The sequence below is a fragment of the Anser cygnoides genome, chromosome 3 (assembly GCF_040182565.1).
Source record: "Anser cygnoides isolate HZ-2024a breed goose chromosome 3, Taihu_goose_T2T_genome, whole genome shotgun sequence".
NCBI lineage: Eukaryota > Metazoa > Chordata > Aves > Anseriformes > Anatidae > Anser > Anser cygnoides.
In genome coordinates this window covers 54,529,252-54,552,439 of record NC_089875.1, presented here as the reverse complement: position 1 = coordinate 54,552,439, position 23,188 = coordinate 54,529,252, and the positions used below count along the sequence as shown (strand labels likewise).

Sequence of the window (23,188 nt, the reverse complement as noted above, 5' to 3'; positions counted from 1 at the left end):
TCCTTGGCCTGCAGGATCTAAAACTAAGTAAAACTAAGCATGCTATTGACTCTCCAGGCCTCTAAAATGAGCCTGCAAAAAAAAAAAGTGTTCAATTGTTTAGTTTTTGTTTGTGTTTTTTTTTTATTTTATTTTATTTTATTTTTTTTAATTAATGTGTTAAGGAATCGGTATGAATTGAGATAGAAGATTTAGACTACTTAGGCAATTCACATAGTATGATTTATGCTATGTTATCTTACATATGAATATATATATATTTTTTCCTTTTCTTTTCTATGCAGCTTTATTCATACAAATTTTTAACATGAGATAGTGGCCTGGGGCAGTTGTAAAATGATTTATGTGTGTAAATTTATGATTTACATAATTAGAGGACAAATTAATTTGTTTAGAAAATTCTTAGATGCTTTGTGTGAAGTTACCATTGGAAACCAGACAGCTTTAGAAAACAGGATGCCTGTATATTTTCCAGAGTAGGGAACCAGTTGTTAGACAATAGGTGGTTCAGGAAATTATAAGAAATTAAATATCATTATGAATATCTTCTCTAACAATTTTTACAGCACCTAGTTTTTCTCCACAAAGTAATTTTCTCTCAGCAAGCTGTTACATACATGCTAAAATTTACACATTGGCTGAGTCCAGGAGAGCTACTGAGAAGTCACCCACACAAGGAAAAGGATCTACATCTCTGTAATGTATTCATACATGGTGGGTGGCTTAGAAAAACAATGTAACAGACTGGAAAACATATTCTGAAAAACAAAACAAAACAAAAAAAAACAACCATAGTTTCAAACCCTATCCTGAAATATCAGAGTTTCAAATATTGCATTCTCATTTAATAAAAAATATATATTTATATCTATTATGCACAGTTTTATTTTTACCTCATGTATCTCCAAGGATGTCAACAAATACTAGAACTGTAGTTCTAGTAGTTACAAAGATAGAACTTCTTTGTAAGAGATGTTTTCTTACAGTGAGGTTACATCAGTCATTTTGTTCTGATGTCGATTATATACTTAACTAGATTGTGTTCCTCCCTTGTCTAATGTATATGATATATCTAAAGGAAAGGAAGGATAAATGTTATTAACTCTTCTAACTATATCAGAAAATACAAGAAGAACCCAAGAGATCTCTACTTCCCAGGATGGTGTGAGCTCTTTACAAAGCTTCATCTGCTGTTAGAGCGCAGGCAAATGGGAGGTAATCAGGGCTAGGGACAATATTTATCCCTGGCAAGCCAGGTGGGTAATACTGGTGAGAGGTGATACTGGCCTTTTCAACATTAAGGTGCTCATGCATGTGTTGCTTTGTGTTGTCAAATACAGCTCTTCATATTGAAAGACCAGTGTTTGGCACACTGAGAGGTACCTTAAAGTGTGTAACAGCAGCACCAATGGAGCCAGTTCCATGCTCTGCATGCTGTGAAAATTAAATATTCACTTTTTAAGTACCTTTTGTATACTTCTTTTTTTTTTTGACTGTTCACGAAAATGGAGAACACCTTGCCCACAATCTGAGTGTTATAGCTCATTCTTAGAGTTTCTTATAACTTTGCTGTTTCATGTGAATATTTACTTGAGAGTGAAAGAATAATTTATCTCAGAATAAAATTAAGTCTGCATTAACAAGGGACAGAAACTTTTACACAAAGATTCTTAACATACAGATGAAAGCCCTTCAATTTTTTGTTCTGAAAGAAACATTTTAGAATTATATGTAGTTCCACTCTACAAAAATTATAGTTATTCTTCAAATTCCATCAGACAATAAGAAACTAAACATTAATAACAGTATTTTTTTCTTCAGTTAATCTCTAAGTATTTCTCAAAGATATTCAGTATGATTATCCCACTTTCTTGCCCAAGACACAAAAATGAAATGAGTTGCTCATGGTCTCCCAAAAGGAAAATATATGTGTCAGTGCAGGAAACATGTGGCTGGCATTCCACAGACTCTTGCTTCATATGCTAAGGAAATAAAGGAACTTCTTTAAATCTTCTTGTATTGTTATTTTCCACTCTTTTCCCAGGACGCTTCTATGTAACAAAAGCCCCGTTTTGCTAATGAATATTATTTTTTAGCTTTAGATATCGCACAGATTCTTGAAAGGGTCACTGCTCAATAACAATAATAAAATAGACATAAATATGATCCACATAATATATAATATGATCCACACTAACAATACCCACTAATTCTAAATGGTAATACATATTAATGCTAAATATATCTTGATAGAGCATTTTGAATGGAAATAGTCTCCACAGAATCTGGATTCCACAGAATCCACAGATCAGGTCACCAAATCTGATTACCTCAAATGAATTTCAGTATAAAATATCTTACCAGTACACACTCTATACATATCAGTTAATGCACCATTTCCAGGTCTGGGTGAAGGAAAACAGTCATAATAGAGGATTATCAAAATATGCACAGAGGAAAAAGTAAGGCAAATCTGATCACGAGACACCACAAAAATTACCACTCATTTTACATTCTGGAAGATTAAGAGTGTATTCCAGAGGTTGCAACATGTTTAGTGTTTGCCATTTCTTTTTTGTCAGAAGATGAAACAAATCATGTCTACCATTTAAGGACATCTATTAAACAGTTGAGAATGTCTTCCTGATCTGAAACACACTGAAGTCAATAGATACCTTTTCACTGACTTCAGTAATGGACTTTGTCAAACAATTAGTTCTGTCCTGGAGGTTTCTGCTGTCTTGATTTGTCAAAAATCATGATAAAACCTTGTCAAATAAATATTTGGAAAACAACCTTTCACATTGCAAGAAATACGGACAAAATTTATTCATTACCTTTTGTTTCAAACTTAAGGCTTGCAGTCTCTAGATGTATTTCTTAAGGCAATTAACAGTGAAACTCAACATCTACTTTAATGATATTCTACAAAAAGAAACAGAAAGCTTACCCCAAAACTTTGGTGGCCATGTGGTCAGAGAGTAAGTACTGTTTTTATCCATAACATCCAAATGATAGATACAAAACAATATCTCCACAGTGTAGCAATGAGTTTCTGAATGTTTGAGATTTAGCGGTAGAAGCAACGCTTTTGTGCTGCCAGGGAACTGTTTTGTTTGTCTGAAAGGAAATAGATGTATCACATTTCCTGCTTGTGGACTCAAATTAGCAATTGCTTGCCTTATCTTAGAGCCCCACATGGTTCCTGAGACAGAGGAATAGTTTCCTTCTCGTCATTTCCTCAGCCTGAGTGAATTGACTTAGAACAATACCAAATCTGCTCCTGCCCCAAAATATTTTGAGCCCCAAAACTGTTGGAGATGGAGAGATGCAAATTCTTTTTTCTACTCTTTACTGATTTTTTGTCTTAAAGATGTTCTTTAAAAAAATCAGAAGTACTTATATTCAGTGGGAATTTTCTATAAGGAATAAATATTTGAAAGAAGTTTCTAATAAACGCCGTTTCACTAGTGTACTGATACAGGGTATGAACATTTTTAAGTATTTCCCATTGTTCCTCAGCTAGTCTGAGGAACTAGCTAGGCCTGACAGTGTAACTGTAGGTATTGCTATTTTAATGAGTGTACTTCAAATTTCCTCTGCTGATTCTTTTCCTTTCCACACCCCATTCTAAATTATGAACTCTCTGGAACACAAACAGGCTTTGAGCTAACTGTTTGAATAGTTTTAATAAAATGTACTGGTAAATCTCAGATGGAATTTGTAGGCAATACTTCTAAATATAACATATAGCAATAGTAACATTCCTTAATAATAATTATAATATTAAAAAAAAAAAAAAAGCACCCAAGATATTTGAGGATACAGACACATAATTAATATAAAATGTATGGGAATCAATTAAAAGTATGGCTTTGTATATACGTGAAAAAATCTGTAGAACCTGATTTTAACTATCTCCCTCTTAAATATATTGCTGATAATAAATGCAAGTCTCTAGATGTATCTTTAAGGCAATTAACAAACTTTTTGTGGTGAATTTCAAAACTTTGTTTTCTGAAAAGTTGTGTAAGGTTTTGGTTTGCTCATTGTTAAAAAACAGAATCAGCTACATCTGATTTTCACCACAAATATCACGAAACTCAAAAATTTAGGGATATTCTAATCTTAAGATTTGGATCTAGCATAATTTTATTACTGACTTTTTTTTTTCATTTAATATATATAAATACTTAGCAAAAATACAGTGATGATTAATGGAAGACTAACAGTTTTAAAAGTTGGTGCTTAAAATGACATATCCAAGTATTGATTTAATCTAGTTGAAAAGCATCTGGAAAGACATGGACACTTATACAAATAATTAAATCTTCCACATTATCAAATGTATGAAATATCAAACTTAGCACTTTGTGAGAAAGTCAACAACAATGAAAAGGATGACAGTTTTACTCTGGACAGGGTATTCCAAATAGAAATTTTTTCTTTTTCCTCAGAAACACACAGCTGATATTGGCAGTTGTTAACAACAGTAGATCAGAGAAGAACCACTGAAAGTTATTTGGAGCATAACCCTGCAATGCTTATCATCAAGTTACATCAAAGAAAATTTTAAATGAATCAAGATAATGTGGGCTTACAATGATTTGCTAAGCAAGAGGCTCTCTCAGATCAGTTTCACAATCTTTCCAATGTATATTCTTGCCTTAAAAGAGAACTAAGTTTGTACAACAGAACTTGCCAAAAACAGATAAAATGCCTGATCAGATGTCTTAATTAAAATGATAGTTTTTTTTTCCAAAAAGCTAAAGCAGATTGATGTATAGTAAATAAATCTTGCCTTAATTTATTATTTCAAATATAACATTAATTATTTTATTTTATGCTTGAGAGTACTGCAAGAATCTATTCTCACTGTCCCTATTAGTTCTTTCATTTTTTTCCCTTGAGAAGTATCTTTTTCTGAAAAAATAATTGCTGCAACCCAAGATATCCTTATGGATAAAAATGTTCCTCACCATGCATTATAATGACAAGTATAACACACTGTCACTTCTGACTGGTGGGAGACAGAGGTATGTAGAGGACAAGCTGTCAAATGCATTACTGATGTGAGTTCAAATGAGCAGTCTTTTTTACCCCTTGAAAAAGAGGAGCTGAATTCTGTTTTTAAACTTTTTGAATTTATTGATTAAATGAAGGGAGATGCTTTGAATTTACATCAGCACAAATATTAATCAGTGAAGAAAGAGAAGAACTTCCAGGGGATATAAATGTGATGTGTATCTTCATGCGTTAAATAAATAAATTAATTAATTAATAATAATAATAAAAAAATCATGGGTAAACCAACAGTAGGTACACAATGTAGTTCTGGCAGGTAAAGAATCACTTTCTGGCTTACAAGCTAGTGTGAGGAAATGTAGAAAAAAGAAAGTTTTAAGGGGTTTCTGAAGCCTTGAGGAGTCTCTTCCTGCCTCAGGGCTGTGTAGTCCCTTCCTGCAGGTCCAGTGGGGCAAAGATTTCTGAGAGGCATTCATGCTTTCCCCACTGGTATATTGTGACTCCTCTCTTTTTCTTTGCCCTCCAGTGATTGGCTATATGTTTTTCATTTAACAAAAATACATACAGAGGAGAGATACTTTACTGGGTGTGTAGATATTAATTTAATTGAATTAGATTAATTGAATTAGATTAATTGAATGTAGATATTAATTTAATTGAAACCTTTTTTTTTTTTTTAAAAAAAAAAAAATGCTGGCCAGGGCTCATGGTGATGATGGTCAAATATGATCTGAAACAAACAGAACCCAGATCTTAGCTAGAGTCAGTCAGTGCCAGACAAGAGTCATACCACTGTCACTGGCAGCAGAAAATGATCACTCTGTCAGAATTTTAAAGCAACTTTCTGTAAACAACTTTTCAGTTTTTCAGTTGCTTTAGTGTTACTGGCATTTCTCAAGAAAACAAGATATATATGTTGAATTCTCCTGAGTGAACCCACAAAAAAAATTTATTTCAAACGTAAACAGAGTTCACCAAAAACAGACAATGAAAAAGTGGAATGAACATCCAGTGAAACTTCTTTTTTTGACACTTTCCATTTGGAGATTATGATTTAGGCTGGGATTTCCTTTAATTGTTTCATGTTTCAGCAGCCTCATATTTGTCCTTGGTTAGTTTTACAGTTCTCCGGATGCATGAATTAAAACTCAGGAATTCTTTGACCACTGATGAAAAATATTCCTGTCCCCCATCAAACTACCCCTTTTAAGGGCTGCTCATAATGTGACAAAAGACAGAAACTACTGCCTGAATTTAGTCTTTAATGACTCGCTTTCATCTTCATCAATATTAAACTGTGGAATTCTTCAGTTTTCCTGCTACAGATCACAGTCTCCAGTGAAAGGGTTAGCCTACTTCCGAGTGCTGACTGTATCAGAATACACCTTTTGATATGATATACCTGCTATGATATGGCTTCAGTAGTGTCAATATTTGGAGGAGGGAAAGATGAGCTTTTGGGGGCTAATAGAAAGTCAGGCACTGTTCTTCTGGCACTGTTTTGTATCTAACAGCGTAATGCTTTGTGTACATGTGTAGCCCATATGGAGCTAGCAGCTTGGACTCCAACTTAAAAACTCCAGACTTAAACTTTTATTTTGTCAGAAGACAAAATTGTGAATAAGCAACTCAGAACAGAAAACAAAGTACTGTCATTGTCTGAGGTTTCCTCACTCACAAGGAATTCATTGGATAAAATGGAGGCACAAACCCACCTAGCTTCAGCCCTAAAGTTGAAGCTTGATAAATTACAGAATAGGATTACATGACATGGTTGCTTACTAGGGGTAGAGATCAACAGCCAGAGTAATCCTCCTTCGTTCTTCGTTCTCCTACAAAAGCATCCTGTGAACCACTTCTCATTCAGCCGATGAAGATGAAATCCCCCATACGTTTTCCAAAAAGTGAAAACTTTCATCCAATGGCCAAATTTGCCATTTGTACACAAATTTACAATCTAAGAAAGAGACTTGGCATTATGTCTTCAGAGTACAACTTCTCCTTGTGTTAGAGGTAAAAGGGGCAGTGCAACAATAGACCTCCATCTGCCCAGTTGTACATCCCTGAATCTCCTGAGACATGAAGTACTGAAGCATGACATTTAGTAGACTCATTATATTAATTCAGATTAACATCCTATTCTTTATAGTATTCATTAAGAAAGGGACCAAGTAAGGGGACAGAAAGAATCAACATCCATAGTTCAATATAACCACAAAATTAAATTGTTTTAACATTTTCGTAGTAACTGATAGAGCTCCACAACTGAGCTGTAAATTTTGCATCATATATCAGCATTGGATAAAAAGTCTTCCCTTGACATTATATTCTCTCCTGCCTGCTGTTAAAAAGATCGAATGAAACTGCATCTGTTCTTCTCACTCCCTAAGGAGGTCTGAAATTTTAAATTGCATTGACAAATAACATTCACAGATATATTTATATTTGTTCACACTGAGAATGTTTATTGTCTTTCACAGACATCAGTTTGTTGATATGAGCAGCAGGTGTCTGACTTACTTTTAAAGTGCATGAACTATTTAGGAGCAGAATTGTATTTGTCCCAAGTTGCCAACATAACATTTAATGGACTTGACATGACGTGTGACATTGTTTTAGAACAGGCAAAAATATTCCACTGTGTTACCGTGTGCATGTGGACTTTTACATCAATGTACCCTTGTGGACACCAGTACCTCTGCAGAGTGTTGCTGTTCTTAGATGGGCAAAGACTATTATTTGTAGATAATCTTTTGTTGAGTTGTAAACTATGACTTACCATTGAAATTGTCTTCATCTTATCACACTGTTAGCAATACTAAGATATACAGCACACTGGATTCAAAGTACTTTTCTGAGACCCAGTTTTATTTTTATTTTAACGGAAGCAGGACCCTACTGTCATTTCATTACATGTGGAAGATAAAAGCCTAATCAAAACACATGGAAGCGAGTGAAAACATCCCTATATATACTGAGATAGGTGCAGCTTGGGCAGATAAATATTTAGAAAGTATTTATATCTCCTGTATATCTGAAATCTCTTCCAGAAACGAGATGGGAAGCTTGGTAAGAACGAAATCTTTAGAGTCCATAGGGTTTTATGACTGTTTCCAAAACTAATACTTCTATAGATTCCAACACTAAAAAATAATAATAAAAATATAAATATAAATATATATATATATAAAAAATCCAGAACCACTTTATAACATGGCTTGTCCCAGTCTAATGCAATACACCTGGATTACTTCATTATTCTTTCCAGACTATATCCAGTCTACCAGGCTTGTCACAAAAATAAAATAAAATAAAAATAAAATAAAATAAATAAAATAAAATAAAATAAAATAAAATAAAATAAAATAAAATAAAATAAAATAAAATAAAATAAAATAAAATAAAAAATAAAATAAAATAAAATAAAATAAAATAAAATAAAATAAAATAAAATAAAATAAAATAAAATAATTAAATAATTAAAAAAATCTTTGTGGAATTAAATGTTAGAAGACACACCATTTTGGTCTGACTTATTTAGGGTTCTTGTGAGTATACTGCTTAATTTTCATGACTGTATTTGTTTGATAGGAGAGCAAATTGAAAATTCTTCTTTCATTTTCCAAGGCAAATGTCTTGTGACAGTAAATGTCTGGTTTCCATGTCACACCAGAGGCAAGGAAGTAATGTGAAGTGAAATAATGACAAACATTTGACAATTATGGCCAGGTCCATCAGTTTACTAACACTAAAAAAAATAATAATCTAGGAAAACAAAACCTTTTCTGTATTTTTTAGGAAGAGGAAATCCTATAGGGAAGGTTAAGAATGAAGACATGATAAACAATTGAAGGAAATTGCCTTTCATCAGTTCTGAATGTTTAATTTCTTCCTCTGATTGACAGATTTTTGATCACACTGCTGTCATGGAGTATTCATTGATTTTTACAAATCAAACAAGCCTGGAATGCAATTAATGAGAAAATTAACTGGATTTGTATCTCCCTGTTATTATAGTTTAGATTTACCCAAGGAAATTTAAAATATACATGATGTCATAATGTTTTAAAGTATGTAAAGCCTTGATTAATCACCCAGAAAAGTACAAAGATTGCCACAATACTTTGTAACACTGTAAGCAATGTTTTAAGGGACTATAAAGTCCATAGGTAATGCCTTGTATGCCAACTTAGCTTATTATTATTTATCATTCTTCGTACAGTTTCCCCGAGGCATCCCATCTGGATCACAGCTCTGTTGTACATAATCACTGTACAAACAGGTTACGTTAAGACTAGGTGATTTGCATTCCTTCTTTGTTGTGCAAATGATTGATTCCTGTACTCTCAGAGGAATATCATATTGAAAAGAAAAGAGCCAAGCCTCCTCTCATGGACTGGTATTTTTCCAGATGTGTCTTTGGCAGGTCTGTCATCCTCACCTTGCATGTCAAGATGCAGTTCCATAGGGCAGGCCCATTAACAACTGCAGTGAAGACAAGATACTGGCAGCAAGCTCCTGGTCTGTCCTACCTCTGCTAAAGTAGAGAAGTAGGCAAAAGGTTTTTAGTGGGAAAAAGATAACAGTGGTCTGTCAAGGAAACTGTATTTCTCTTAGCATACCCAAGAGTCCCAGTAGTTGTTGCTTGCACATATCTCTTCCTTCTTATTGAAGCAATTCTAGGCATCTTATCACTCTTCAGAGGCACTAAATGTTCAAACCTTTGCCATCATCCTTACCCATACGGACACCTGAGCCACTGACAATTCCTGCTACTCTCTTTGTAACTCCATGTAGCTAAGCCCTCAACAAGCTAAGAGAGCTTCACAGAGAATGAAGATGCAGTAACAATCCTTTGGAAAATGATGAATAATTAATGTAACCATTTTCTATTACAGGTCATTCATTTTTACTGCTCTCAGATGGCTTGCTATTATAGATACTAAGCTTAATAAATCTTGAGCCAAAAAGGGCAGAAATTCTGGACAAAGGCATCCAACACAGAGTGACTGCAGAAACTCCAGATGTAGAAAATCACTTACTGGTAAGTTCGAGAAGCTTAATACTACTTTCATTTACACTTTTATGAACGCTTTCAGTTTTACTTTCTTGAAAAGGAAAAGACCGGGGGACAAGCACTTCTAAGACATAAGATTCCTGAAACAGATTTTTAGCTTATAGAAATCCATGACAGTAAACCTTGACTTATAATGATGATCTGAACAATTAAAAATATCAGGAAATAAAATGATGAGAGATGATGAAAATGTGAGGGTACACACAGTTTACAAAAGTAAAGCAGAAAACAACATTACTATTTGATATGGGCCATTCAAAATTAAGAAAGCAAACATTTGTTAAGACTAAAATGTGGAATTGAGGGACACAGAGTAGAAATGATTGCTGACCCTTGCAATTATGATCACCTAATCTTAACAAAAGAGTTCTGGACTAATCCAGGAATAGTCCTAAGGCATATGTAAGACTGGCATAAAAAGGCATGGATTGAGATATAAAAAAAGTAGGCAGTTCTGTGGAGAATTCTGACTAGACAGCAGTCAAAGATGATAAGGGGAAACAGTAATGGGGAGTTAGTGCCAACAGAAATGTTTCTACTTGAAGATGAAGATGGTATAGACAAAGATAGTCATATGTCTTTTGAAAGAAATGCAGCTGGATCTCAGAAATATGAAAGATTCTGGTTTGATGATGTCAACTTACATCTGGTCTTCATATAGTATCAGAGAAAATATATCAGAGAAAATATCTGCTCTGACTGGCTGATTTATCAGTTACTGTGGCCTTGTTTAGAACAGCAGTCAGTAAACTAAACAGAAAGACTTCAAATTCCTACTGAATGACCAAAATAAATCTGTATGGATTTTTCTTGGGATGTGTTGGGTTGACTGGAGCTGGGCTTGGGAATTTTGAGATGAGAGAAGAGAAAAAAATGGGAAGCATATAATATGATTTTTGTCAGGAGACGACAGAAAAAAAAAATCCCAAGGATGTAGGGGCTCAACTCTCTGTCCTCCCTAGTCTACTCTGAAAACTCTCAGGTGGCTCATCTCTAAAGCTGCAAGCTAAGAAATAGATTAGGGGCCAGAAGAACATGGTAGGATTCAGAGTTCAGGTTCAGCTGGATCAACAGAGATGTATGTTGGACTACAGAGGGTGCAAGATTGTTGGACTGCTGGACACATTGTCTGTTTTGTGGTTAAAAATTCAGTGTAGTTTCAAAGCCTTGTACTCATGTAACCCATGTTCTTCCAGAAACTGGCAAAACAAAAATATTTTGGAGTTGGTCAGGAGAGCATCTGAATCAAAATGTAGACAAAATCAATTAATTAATTAATTAAAAATACCTCAATGACATTTTATTCTGCATCATATTCAAAGGCCTGCTGCTTATAAGATTGAAAAACAGAAGAACAGAAAGTCACAGAGTGACTTGGAATTATCAAAACCTCACCAGAAACAAAATGACCAGAAAGAGTTCATTGAAAAAGGTAGAGATTTCTAGCTCTAGGTAACACACTCCCACTTGTGTAAGCCTCTACTGGTTTTACTGATAGTTCTTTGCTGTGTGCAGAAGACAGAAGCCTGTAGCAAGTCTTCACTGCATAGTACTGGTGTTCCAGATAAATCTGCAGCAGGTTACCCTTTTATTTCTGGAGTGCTTCACTTCACACTCAGAGGTGTTAATCAAATCAATCACTATTATAGCCATCCACATCAATGTAAACTGTACACAAAATCAGGCCATTCTGATGTGGTCATTTTATACCCACCCTGAAGTTCCTTTGTACTGACAAAGGTGTGTAAAAACCATCAACAATGAAATATCCATCTCTGGAGAACTCACAGACAATTTATGAAATCTCCAGAGGAGCCAGAAACTGTAATCCCTATAGATTTGACTCAGACTTTGCCAGATATCTGTAAATAGTACTACTGAAATCAATGTGTGTAGGCCTCCCCATAATATAGAGGACCAGTTTTTAAAAGGTGCATTTGCTGAGTTTAAGTAAAACATTGTAAGGATATGAAACATCAGTGGGTTTTCTGGGTTTCTCTTGCAGTTATACATCTTAATTTTTTGGAGTTTGGAGAGACACAAAAAAGTTGAGGTACTTTTGGCAAGAGAAGCACTTTTACAAAATCTTATTCATCCTCCCAAGCACATCATTTAGCAATGGTTTTCTCTAGAAAGAAGACATTAACCCAAAGCCTTGAGATAGATAGAAAGACTTCCCCTTAGGGATTTTTTTGTCCTATTAGAGGAGCATACTTACTAAATAATTACTATGAGGAATTTTAACTATATTCTGTATTGTAGCACAGTATTTTCCTGAAATAAACATTGCAGTACAAAACAGCTGCAGCGTTGAAACTGCCTAATTTACTCCTACTCAGGGTTGAACATAGGAAACTTGCAGAGAAAAAAAAAAAAGAAAAAAAAACACATTGCAGAGATGAATGAGTCACAATTTGCAAGATTGCATACGCATATGAAATACAGCCACCTTCAGGATAAAGCACAACACTGTAAAACAGTGCACAGTTAAAGCCAAAAGATGAGTAACATGTAATTTTGGAAAGCAAAGAAAGAAATTTTGTAGGCATGTTAACTTATTCTTTCAATGATTATTGGCCTTTCTATGGACCAATTACAAATCTTATAATTTCATCCTTAGATTTGATCTATCAATTCAAAAAGTGTTCTTAGTCAAACACCTGTCTTTTTGTTTGTATGTGATGTTTGTGCAACATTATTTTTATCTACCTTTCTATTCTGCTGTATTCATTTTTGTTAAAACATTTATGAAATAAGCATTATTTTTACAAGTTTTAATTTAAAAAGTCTATATACGTTGCAGCTTCTCATAGAAAATTTAAAACTTCTTCATTGTGATAATTGAAAAGACGGACAGTTTCACATTGTTGAATGAAAATATTCATGATGAAAAGTATGGATTTCTCATAGAAAAATCCTAATGTTGTTCAGAAGAACTTCTGGTGCTACCTGTCAACATCAAAAGGTAGAAAAAAAATATATCAGTAAGATTAATTGCACAGCAGTCACAGATTTCTGATCTTGGAAGTTCTCATGAATACCAAGATGTTATTCTTATCTAAGGAGTTTAAGAAATATTCAAAATGATGTCAGGAAAAACTAGATAAATTCTTCCTCTTACACATAGCATGCAGTGGCTCAGATACATGCCTTGACTTTTGAAATATTTAACATATTTTAAATATTTAAATTTATTTTTATAGTTCTTTGATGCATTTCATAACAAGACTAATATAGAAGTCAGAAAATGAAGATTTGGAACCTCAAGTATAACAACAGTGGCAGGGGACATCGTGGCAACACCACGGAACCAGTGGTTCCTCTGGGTAGATACTGGATGATCAGAGAGATAAGCTTCACATTCTAGACCTGTACACGGCTTTTTTGGGAAATCCACATTTGTAAGGTCACAAAAAATGGAGCACTCATATAAAAGATATCCTTATGGAGGGTGACTCTTTGCAAATGACATAAAGATTGAATAAGTAATACGAAATGAAGGGAATGTGAGAAGATGAGGAGGGGTTGGAGGTTAGAGAGTACCTGCATCCTGTTCACTTAGGAGTTGCATTTCAAAAATACCTCAAAACTTGGAGCAAGTTTTAATTGAATTTTTGCTAAGTGTACCTGGATTAGTAAGAGAGAGAGACTTTTCTACACTCCTCTCTTTTCCTCCCACATGAGGTAGAGTGAAGGGAACAATAGATACATTAGAAGTTGAGGAGGTATCTCGTAAGGTCTAATCTAAAATAAACTGAAGAGGAAGCATGGGATTTAATAAGGGGCAGGAGGCTTGCTGTGTCACCTGAGGCAGCTACGGCACCTGACAGGAACAAACCTGATGTTTCCTAGACATAAGAAGGAAGATGAAATCAATGACTATTCCTTGGGAAAATACTATTATTTTAGAATAATTGGTTTTTGAACCTCTTGGTTTTTTGTTCACTTGTTCCTCATCCATAAGTGACAGAATCAAGAAGATCAATGCTAACTTCATGTTCCAAAAGTGCATTTCGAATTCTCATTTTTCACAGAAAAGCTTCAAAGCATGTCACACAAGTGTGTGTAGAGGAGTGAAATACAAATAATTTGATCGGTCATATCTATAAAAATGAATTATGTTGGAAGATTTATTTAAGGTTCTTGAACATCTGAGGTTGACAGCAACACCTCTTGTTCCTCCTTTTTCCATCTCCTACAAATGTGTCTCTTATCCCAGTTGTTTTCTAGCCTCCTATATATTTCATTTCCCCGAATCTCTTTCCTGTTCATTCCCTTCCTCCTCTCATGCTTACTGCCCATTACCTCCTGCAATGCCATGTTCTAGGAATATTCCTCTGGCAGTGCTGCTTTCTTGTGTTCTTTTTAGTCCTTTGTGTTACGCACTAGTGTCACTGCACAACCTAGCTCGAGAAACACAATAACCCCAGCTGTCAGGACTTTACAAAAGCAGCTCCCATGCCTATTTGAGCTAATTAACATGACAGCTGATGCAGAAGCAGCAGAGAGTAGGGGGTTACAGTTTGCTCAGAGGCACTGGTGGATTACCCTGTGGTGTATCTCTTCTCTGTACTTCCTCATTTTACAATAACGAGGAAAGAGGAAATGTATCTATTGCACCCTTCTCTCTACCTCACATGGGAGGAGAAGAGAGGAGTGTAGAAAAGTCTCCCTCTTGCTAGTTCAACATGTCTCTAACATGCCTGTCAGCCCTTTCTTCCTAACAAGTTACACTTTTCTTTCAGTGTCCAGATCATGTTTTACTGTCTGTGGTTTCACTGTTGTTTATTATTTTTACAAGGATGAATGGATGTTTGACTGTAATATTTTACTTCAGAGAAATAGTTATTTAAATGTCTGACTTATTTTAAGCTAAATAATTTTTCTGTTCCTGAATGTAGTTCCAAATAGGTAAGTAAAATGAATTATTCCACAAATAAACCCAGAAGGATTAGTTCCTCTGCCTAATAAGAAGCTAATTCACCAAAGTTTTTATATATTTTTTTTCTGATAGTATATTTGTTCATTTTTGAGTTTGGTGCTAAGTTTTTCAGCTGAAACTCTGCCTAGTATTGTTCAAAGACATCCTGTCTCTACCAGAGTGTAAACAAATTCAGAATAACTTCAGATTTGCTAGTTGAAAGTTTCTTGTTCTGTTCTGCAGCTTTTTAGTCTAGCACTAAAGAACTTTGTGATACAGTCCATGTGGTGGCACTATCTGATCATGTTTGCTTTGTACTACTAGTTCAAGTTAAACAAGAGTTAACATCTTTGATATGAATTTTTAATATATATATATATATATGTATATATGTAAATGTAATCAACATATATAAATACCTGAGGGAGAATGCAGTGAAGATGTATCCAGGCTCTTTTCAGTGGTGCTCAGAGCCAGGACAAGAGGCAATGGGTACAAACTGGAATACAGGATATTCCCTCTGAACATCAGGAAGCACTCCTGTGATGTGCAGGTGACTGAGCGCTGGCACAATTACCCAGAGAGGTTGTCGGGTCTCCCTCCTTGGAAGTCTTCAAAAGCTGCCTGGACATTGCTCTGGGCACCCTGCGCTGGGTGTCCCTGCTTGAGCAGGGGTTTGGACCAGGTGACCTCCAGAAGTCCCTGCCAACTACAACCATTCTGTGACTCCGTTATATATATAATTATATATAAAGCTGAGGCATTGAAAAATGTTGTGTTAAACAAGAGTAGGCAGGGGAACCCCAGTAAAAGCCCAATACCCATGGGCTGACTGGGGAGTCAATGGGAAAGGCCCTCCACAGATCACTCTATAGACAGAGAGGGGGGTGTCATGGAATAGATTTTACACAACTTTAATCTCAGGTTTATGGGAGGTAGGGAAAGAGCACCTTGGGATTGTTCAAGATTTATTAAAGGATGTTTAGAATAGGAAGCAAAGGTGGGGAAAGTGAGTAATCATGGTGGATTGTGAGGAACAAGGATGGGAAAGTAGAGGGATAAGGGGACAACAGGTTGTAAGCAGGATATTGGTCAGTATACTTCTCTGCACCTGATCAGCACAGTCTGTCCTGGCTTCTCATTAAACTCCATTTCTATCTCTTTTCGTGGGTGAGGGGCTTCCTATCCTGTGTGCATGGGTGTGTAAGGAAGTCTGCATGTTTTGGAGTGTGAAGAACATTTGTACCGATCAGCAGGTAGAATGGGGCTCTGGCCTTGGGATCTCACAATGCACATGGACCTGTGTCATCCTAGCCACTGTTTGACCGATGAGTTTGACAGCTCCTGAAAGAATGGAAATGTTTTTTAGATCTGAAGTACTTTTGTTTGCATGTGACCTTTATATAACACAATTTTTAGTCTTACTTTAAACAGTAGCAGGGTGTCCACTTTTCATTGCTATTTTGTATTTTGAGTTTTTAGAAATGTTTTCTGATTTAGTATAATGTGTGAAGCACAAATGAGGAAAAATTGGCACAACAATAAATTCCAAACAGATATGAATCTCAACAATAATGAGGTGACTGACGTTAGAAATAAATGCCATTTGCTTTAGCTCAGCTCTTGCCATATGCTACACTGATCTCGTTCTGTACGTGTACATGGTTTTAAGTCCTAATTAGGCATCTCTAAACCATTGGAAGTTTGATAACTTCATTTACAAGAACATACCATATACCATGGTATTATATACTAGTTTAGAGTATGATTTTTGTTTATTTATTTATTTTTAATGTCTACTCCCAGTTCATTTTTCTGTAATGTCATCCTGTTATTTTCATGCCTTTCAACACAAGTAAAGTTAAATGGTCTGTTGCAACACTTCATGTAATTTGGTACAGCTCGAGTTGGAGGGGGTATAGTCTCTGGCTTCTATTGTTATTCTTAAGTTACTGTCATAGTTTGCTCAAGCTTTGTCACATTTAAATATAAAGTATAAGCTGTAGAAAAATTCATTCGGTTTACAGTTTATACATTTATGCTTTACAGAGTACATGAAAAGGGTATGTGGAAATGCACATATCTCTCACGAGGTGTGTGGCAATTTTTAAAGTTGCATATTGATACTGTGTGGCAGTTTAGGACAGGAAGGAAGTGGTAGCTACTGCTTGCTGCAAAACCTGCAGAAAGAAGGGTATGCTCTGTTGCTCAGAGCAGTCTTGATTTTCACAGAATCACAGCAAATAGACTTGGAAGAGATCAAGATACTGAAAGAGATATCCTGTTCTGCACTCCAACAGTACATCAAAAAATAAAAATGCTTTCCAGGAAGAGGACTGACTAGTCTGTACTTTAATACCTTCCATTATGCAGATTTTACTTCCTCCTTATGTTATCTGGTGCAAAGCTTTATTTCCTCCTAACATTTTCTGTTCTGATACAGCAATCTCACCTGCTGCAGGACAGGGACATTGCTTCTTGTCTTCTGCAACTGTGGACACTAAGAGGTTATTCCTTTCCTTTAATAGTGCTCCTTTACTGTTTTGAATGCTTTTATACATACTTTCACTTTCTGTTCCTTTCTATTCTCTAGGTTAAACAGCTATTTATTTATTTATTTATTTATTTATTTATTTATTTGGGGGTGGGGGGGGAGGGGGGGAGTGGAGGGTGTCTTACTTTCTCAGTCTTCCTTCAATCACTCTCACAGTTCTCCTCTGGATTCTCTCCAGCTAGTTTAGGTCTTTCTTGGAGTCTGGTGACCAGAATAGGACCAAGCTCAGAGTGATACAATGAGGCAAAGAGGCAAATCAAAACATTATCTTACTTTCTGAGGAAGGGTGCCCAGAACTCTTCAGTGCCAGCAACTTTACATCTCAGCTAAAAGCAACAGCACTCAGTGATTGATGCTGTGTCATCCATTAGACAGAACCAGGACACTTACATGTCAGCATTTGTTATATTGTCTGTATTTCTTTGCAATTTGTAATACTTTATCAGATTACTCAAGAGAAGGATTTCTTGGAGGATGGTTAGTATCCTTCAGCACACACCTGGGCTGTTCATCTGGCTGCCATTTGTCCTTAGCTGAGGTCTTCTTACATAAGATCTCTTGGAAGCATGCTGCATGCTAAATAATTTCCTTTGGAAATGGTATGTTACTATACATCTTGTTATTTTCTTTATTTCTCTATGATGGAAGTAATATTTGCTTCTCACCTTAATTAGTGTATACATCTAGTAAAGGATCCTTATTTAGTATAACCATTTAATATTAAACATGTTTAACATCATAGTGGAATAAAGTATAAGCTTAGAGTAAGGATTGTTTTCAGTGAATCTGAATATGCTTCTAGATTGTCCTTTCCAAAAATTCCCAGTCATGGTTACAGAGTATGCATGGTAAATTAGGTGACCCCTTTTTCAGAAATGCTATCTATTAGAAAATATAATCTCTACTCTTTCCAGATAGGCTACCCACAAACATCATAGTGGCAAGAGTTTAGTTTGTAATTTTTTTTAACAATTAAAAGAAAAATAAGATGGTGATACATTGTCCCTACAACAGCGAAAATAATTTTCTTCTAGGAAAAACAAAACAATAAATAAATAAATAAATAACCTGGATACGTGCAGTAAAGCTTACAATGACTACCACCTTTGTTTGGAATATATTTTTGTACAAGGTGGCTTCCAGCACTGTCCACAGCTGGAGTTGGTAATTTCTGTAAGAACAAACAAGAAGAATTAGGGTGATATTATATTCTCGATTAATATGCAAAGATAAAGAGATTTAAATAAGCCAGATCTTCTTTTTAGCATGTTAAATTCAGAGTGACTATACAGAAATCAGTAAGGTTTTTTGGGGTTTCCCGATATAACTGATAGACAAAATATATCTTGGTCAATTTAACTGAATATTTGAAATATATACTGCAGCATACAGTGCTGCAGTTTTCCGGACGAAGAAAGCTTACTCTGGCAAGTACTTTCATTGTTAAATTGCTTCAAATGAGAGTATTATTATTATACAAAGTCTAAGCTTTAGTTGTGAAAAAGATGTTCTCTCTCATGTCAGTACTGTTAACCTAAGAAGCTAACATAAAACGTCATTTTCTGAAAGAGACAGCAAAATGGGGAATTTATTCAGCAAATAGGTGTGTGTGGAAAGGGGAAACTTGGAAGCATGTCAGCATCTACTTCCTTTGTCATCTTTGATGCTGCAACGGGCATGCAGTAAGACGAAGAAGGAAAATCAATAAAGATAAAAAGCATCAGATGCAAAAGTCTTTGTAGCTCTCCTGCACAAAACAAGCAAGGAAGCAAACAAACAAATTAAAAAAAAAATCAAAAAGAAAAAAAAAACACAAGAGGAGGAAAATTTCAGGGCCAGTATGCCTGGCTACACCCATTGTGAGGAAGAGAGAATTTTTGTGGATGGATGGAGGTGACCTACATACATACACTCCTGTTTCACAATAAATCTTGCTTAGCTCCTGCTATGTCTTCTACACAGCAACCTGACTCCAAGAGTGTGATTTGAACTGCCTGTTGTGTTGGGAGAGGTGCCACAAGTGTAAATGTTCATATTGCAAGGGTAGCACCAATTTTAACATGACTAGCACTAAAGGAAGGGATGATGCTGAGTAATCTCTGCTGCTTAACTCAGATTTCTTCCATCCCCTCAGTAAACACCCTGCATGCTAATGTTGCAGGCTCACTGCAGCACTGCCAGAAAAGGTGAAAACTAGGAGGTGCAGTGGCACCTTTTCTTCCAACTTCTCAATTTTGGCTCTAGACGAATACTTTGCTCTCCCAGTGATTCCAAGCAGAGATGACCAGTCTAAAGAGAAAAAAAAATATCCCACCACCTACTGCACGATGTTAACCTTAACTGTACCAGTAAAAACGAAGGAGGGAAAAAGCATAACCAAGCGTCAGAGCTTGTGTAACGTCCTTTGAACAAACAGAAACCCATTTCACCCTGGTGACATAAACACTGCTGCCCAGCCAGCGAGGTTTGAGCTCAGGAGCGGCAGACCGTCCTGCTGGTTCCTCTGAGTATTTCTGTCCTGCCGGTGTTATGTAAGCGCCGGTGTCCCACTTTGCTTGCACAGCTCCCCGGCTTACTCGCGACGCTCCGGAGCCCGCACCAGAGACGATGCTCTCCAATACGCCAGGTAATGCAACAACAACCGTAGTAGTAACGCGAACGGCGACGGCGACTGGCAGCCACAGCTCGCCGCAGTCATCCTCGGCGCTATTTCTGCTAGCAGCTAGCGCGCACTTCGCGGGGGTTTGGGCTCGGGGCGGCGGCCGGTGCCCCAACTCCGATGGTGTCCTAACCCCGATGTTGCCTCAACCCCGATGGTGCCGGTGCAGGGCCCGGAGCAGCCCCCCGGGGCCGTGCTGCTGCGGCGGGGCGGGGCGGGGCCCCCCGCGAGGCGTGCAAGGGCAGCGGGTCCCGGGCACGGTGGGGAGGGGGAGGAAGAGGAGGAAGAGGAGGAGGAGGAGGCGGCGGCGGCCCGGGAAACGTCGCAAGGGCACGGCACCCCCGCGGCCGCCCGGCCGCCCTCCCTCCCACATCCCAGCAGCCGCCCCCGGTTGGTGGCCGCGGGGCTGCGCCGTGCCGGTAACCAGGGAGCCGCACGGAGGCGGCGCGGAGCGGCAGCGCGGCGGGCGGAGGTAGGGCGCTGAGCAGGGACGGAGCGCGGGGGAGCGGGGTCTGGAGGGGGGACCCCCATGGGGCAGCCCCCCCCCAGCATCTCTCCTCAGCCCAAAAGTGCTTTGGGATCGATCCGGAGCTCGCTGCCGGCGTTAAGCAGGCTTCTCCTTCTTGCTCAGAGGGTTTGGGATTGTGTCCTTTCGAAGGACGGGGGTAGAAAATCCCGCAGGAGGGGAGAGGTTTGCCTCCTAAAGTGCCCATGGGTGTGTTACGGAGGTACACGGGTATTATGCTTGGTCACGCGGTGCAGGCTGAAATATACTTAATCAAGGGAGACGTGACTATCCGCGTATGCTCCCAAGAAGCTGCTTTTAGGCTGGGTTGCATGCAGTGATGGTGCAGAAAGGACGAGTGCATTGCAACTGAGATGCATAGAGTCCATATGCTCCCTGGTATGTGTGGAAACACCCCAAAGGTAAGACCTGCTGGGATATCTAACAGACACGGCTGTTCCTAGGATTTTGACAACCGTGTCTTCAACCATGTTCCTACTGGGGAAAAGTGCTTGTAAGGACTACTACTACTCTGCTATTATAAACCAGATTTCACAAATTCACGAGAAATTAGCTACATAAGTTATCTACCTGATGCTGAGGGAAACTCCAGTGCTCATCACTATGAGGGATTTATTTTGTATGGTTTTAGGGAAATAGTACGTGCTATTTCTGGCTGCTTGCCAACGCTTTTCAAATGCTGAGCCTGTTGAAAGACTTAACAGGCATACGTTTTCCTGCCGTAGTACTAGCGATGGACTGCCTGCTTTCTCTGGTGTCTGATAACTATTGTCGCAATTTTTGTGTGCACTTCAACACTTACATGGAGCCCAAGGTTTAAATGCTGGTGAGCTATACCAAATTATGGACGGTTGACAGATAATATCAGGGTGCCATGTTGTTGTAATTGGTAATCAGAAAGGCTTTTTTTTTCGTTTGTTTGCTTGTCATACTGACCTTCATGTGGCAGATTACATGACAAAAATGGTTTACGAGGTACAGTGTTAAAATCTGCAGAGCGACTCACTTTTTAACATTTTTTTTTTCTGGTTGGAATCCATACCTAATCTATACGGAATGCATGAAAAACTCTGTAAAGCACAGAAGTTTCCACTGAGAAGAGGAGCTATCCAGAAGGAGCATGGTGCTGCATCTTGCAGTAATCTGTGCAAACTCTGTAGATGTGAAAGAAATAATAATCTCTCCACTTTCCTCATTTTCTTTTACTTCCTGGTCCAAGGTGTTGTGTTGTTTTTTTTGTTTGTTTGTTTAGTTTTTGTTTGGTTTTGTTTTTAATGTTACCTTCAGAGTGGCAATTCTGTGCTGCTGAGTATGGATAGGTATTAATCACTGATGAAACCTAATAAATTCATGAGTACTTAATTTTTTTTTTCTCTTTTACTTGAAGTTACATAATTCTGATAAATGCCAGTAGTGACTTGGACTACTTCACTTAATGGAAACACAAGAATCTCATCATAGCAGTATACCTGTATGCTTTGCTACTTTCCATTTATTAAAATAGGAGAATCATCCAATGATTTTGGATTTTTAAAATATATATATTTTTTATTTTTTACTTTGGGACCTTGGGAGCACCTTCCTGTGAACTTCAGTGGAGTTACTCTGAGTTACATAGCCTGCCAGCATGCACATTGCTCAAGGACAGCAACCCTTTGGTTTTGGGTAAGAGAGGACAGAGGCACTCAGGGAAGGAGGAGCAGCATCTGAATGCATTTGGGGAGCATATAGGAGTGCCAGGCCCCAGGGAGGATCTGACCCAGTGAGGTACTGAACAAGATGTGGGTCCTAGGGGAACTTCCAGGATCGGCACAGTGAGGGGGTCTCTGTGGGTGATCACTGAGGGTCTGCAGGGTGAATCCTGTGGATCAGGCCCCAAGAGACACATGTATATATCCACCATTCAGACAGGCACCATGCTAATCTTTCTCGGTTACACTTTGTTGAAGGAAGTCAGCTGTGTCTCAAGTAGTGACTGTAGTTATTAAGAAAGTACATACATCAAACACAGACAATTCTTTCTGTACTTCCTTGTTACCATGGCTAGTGGTGGAGACTCTGTGTGTCCTTAAAGGTCATAAAAATAACAGCAGCAGTGTACCTCTGAAACAACTGAACTTCTACTTTCATTTCACTCGAAGGCACAGATTTAATGAGGAAAGCAGTTGGGTTTTTTTTCTGCTTTTCCATTCACATGGCAGCCATGCTGCCCCTTGCTCACATATTCTACTCCAGATGAGGTTTCTTGTTTGGGAGATGTGCAGAAAAATACAAGGGATTATTACTTGCTTATCTTAAATTCAGTTTGACCCACCCTTTCCTGAGATGCTTCAGTGTTTTCTATGTTGGTGTTTTCTTTTTGTTTTTGTTTTGTTTTCCTCCTATAATTGTATCTCTGCAGGCACCTTATGCTATAGGTGCTGTTA

General features: G+C 37.3%; 2 protein-coding genes across 3 annotated transcripts in view; one reads left to right on the top strand and one right to left on the bottom strand.

The window, feature by feature from the left end:
* MYCT1 (MYC target 1) overlaps positions 1-3,215 on the bottom strand; it is a 29,584-nt gene extending 26,369 nt beyond the window's left edge. Inside the window, exon 1 of the mRNA XM_013178340.3 lies at positions 2,951-3,215. Within this exon, the coding sequence (XP_013033794.3) occupies positions 2,951-3,200 (250 nt within the window). The 5' untranslated portion in view covers positions 3,201-3,215. The remainder of the gene's footprint in view (positions 1-2,950) is intronic.
* A 16,773-nt stretch (positions 3,216-19,988) lies between these two features.
* SYNE1 (spectrin repeat containing nuclear envelope protein 1) overlaps positions 19,989-23,188 on the top strand; it is a 311,711-nt gene continuing 308,511 nt past the window's right edge. Inside the window, exon 1 of one of the 2 annotated variants that reach the window (XM_013178233.3) lies at positions 19,989-20,203. The gene's annotated coding sequence lies outside the window, so the exon portion shown is untranslated. Of the gene's footprint in view, positions 20,204-20,555; positions 20,709-23,188 lie in introns of those variants that run through there. The other variant, XM_048076956.2, reaches the window with a different exon arrangement.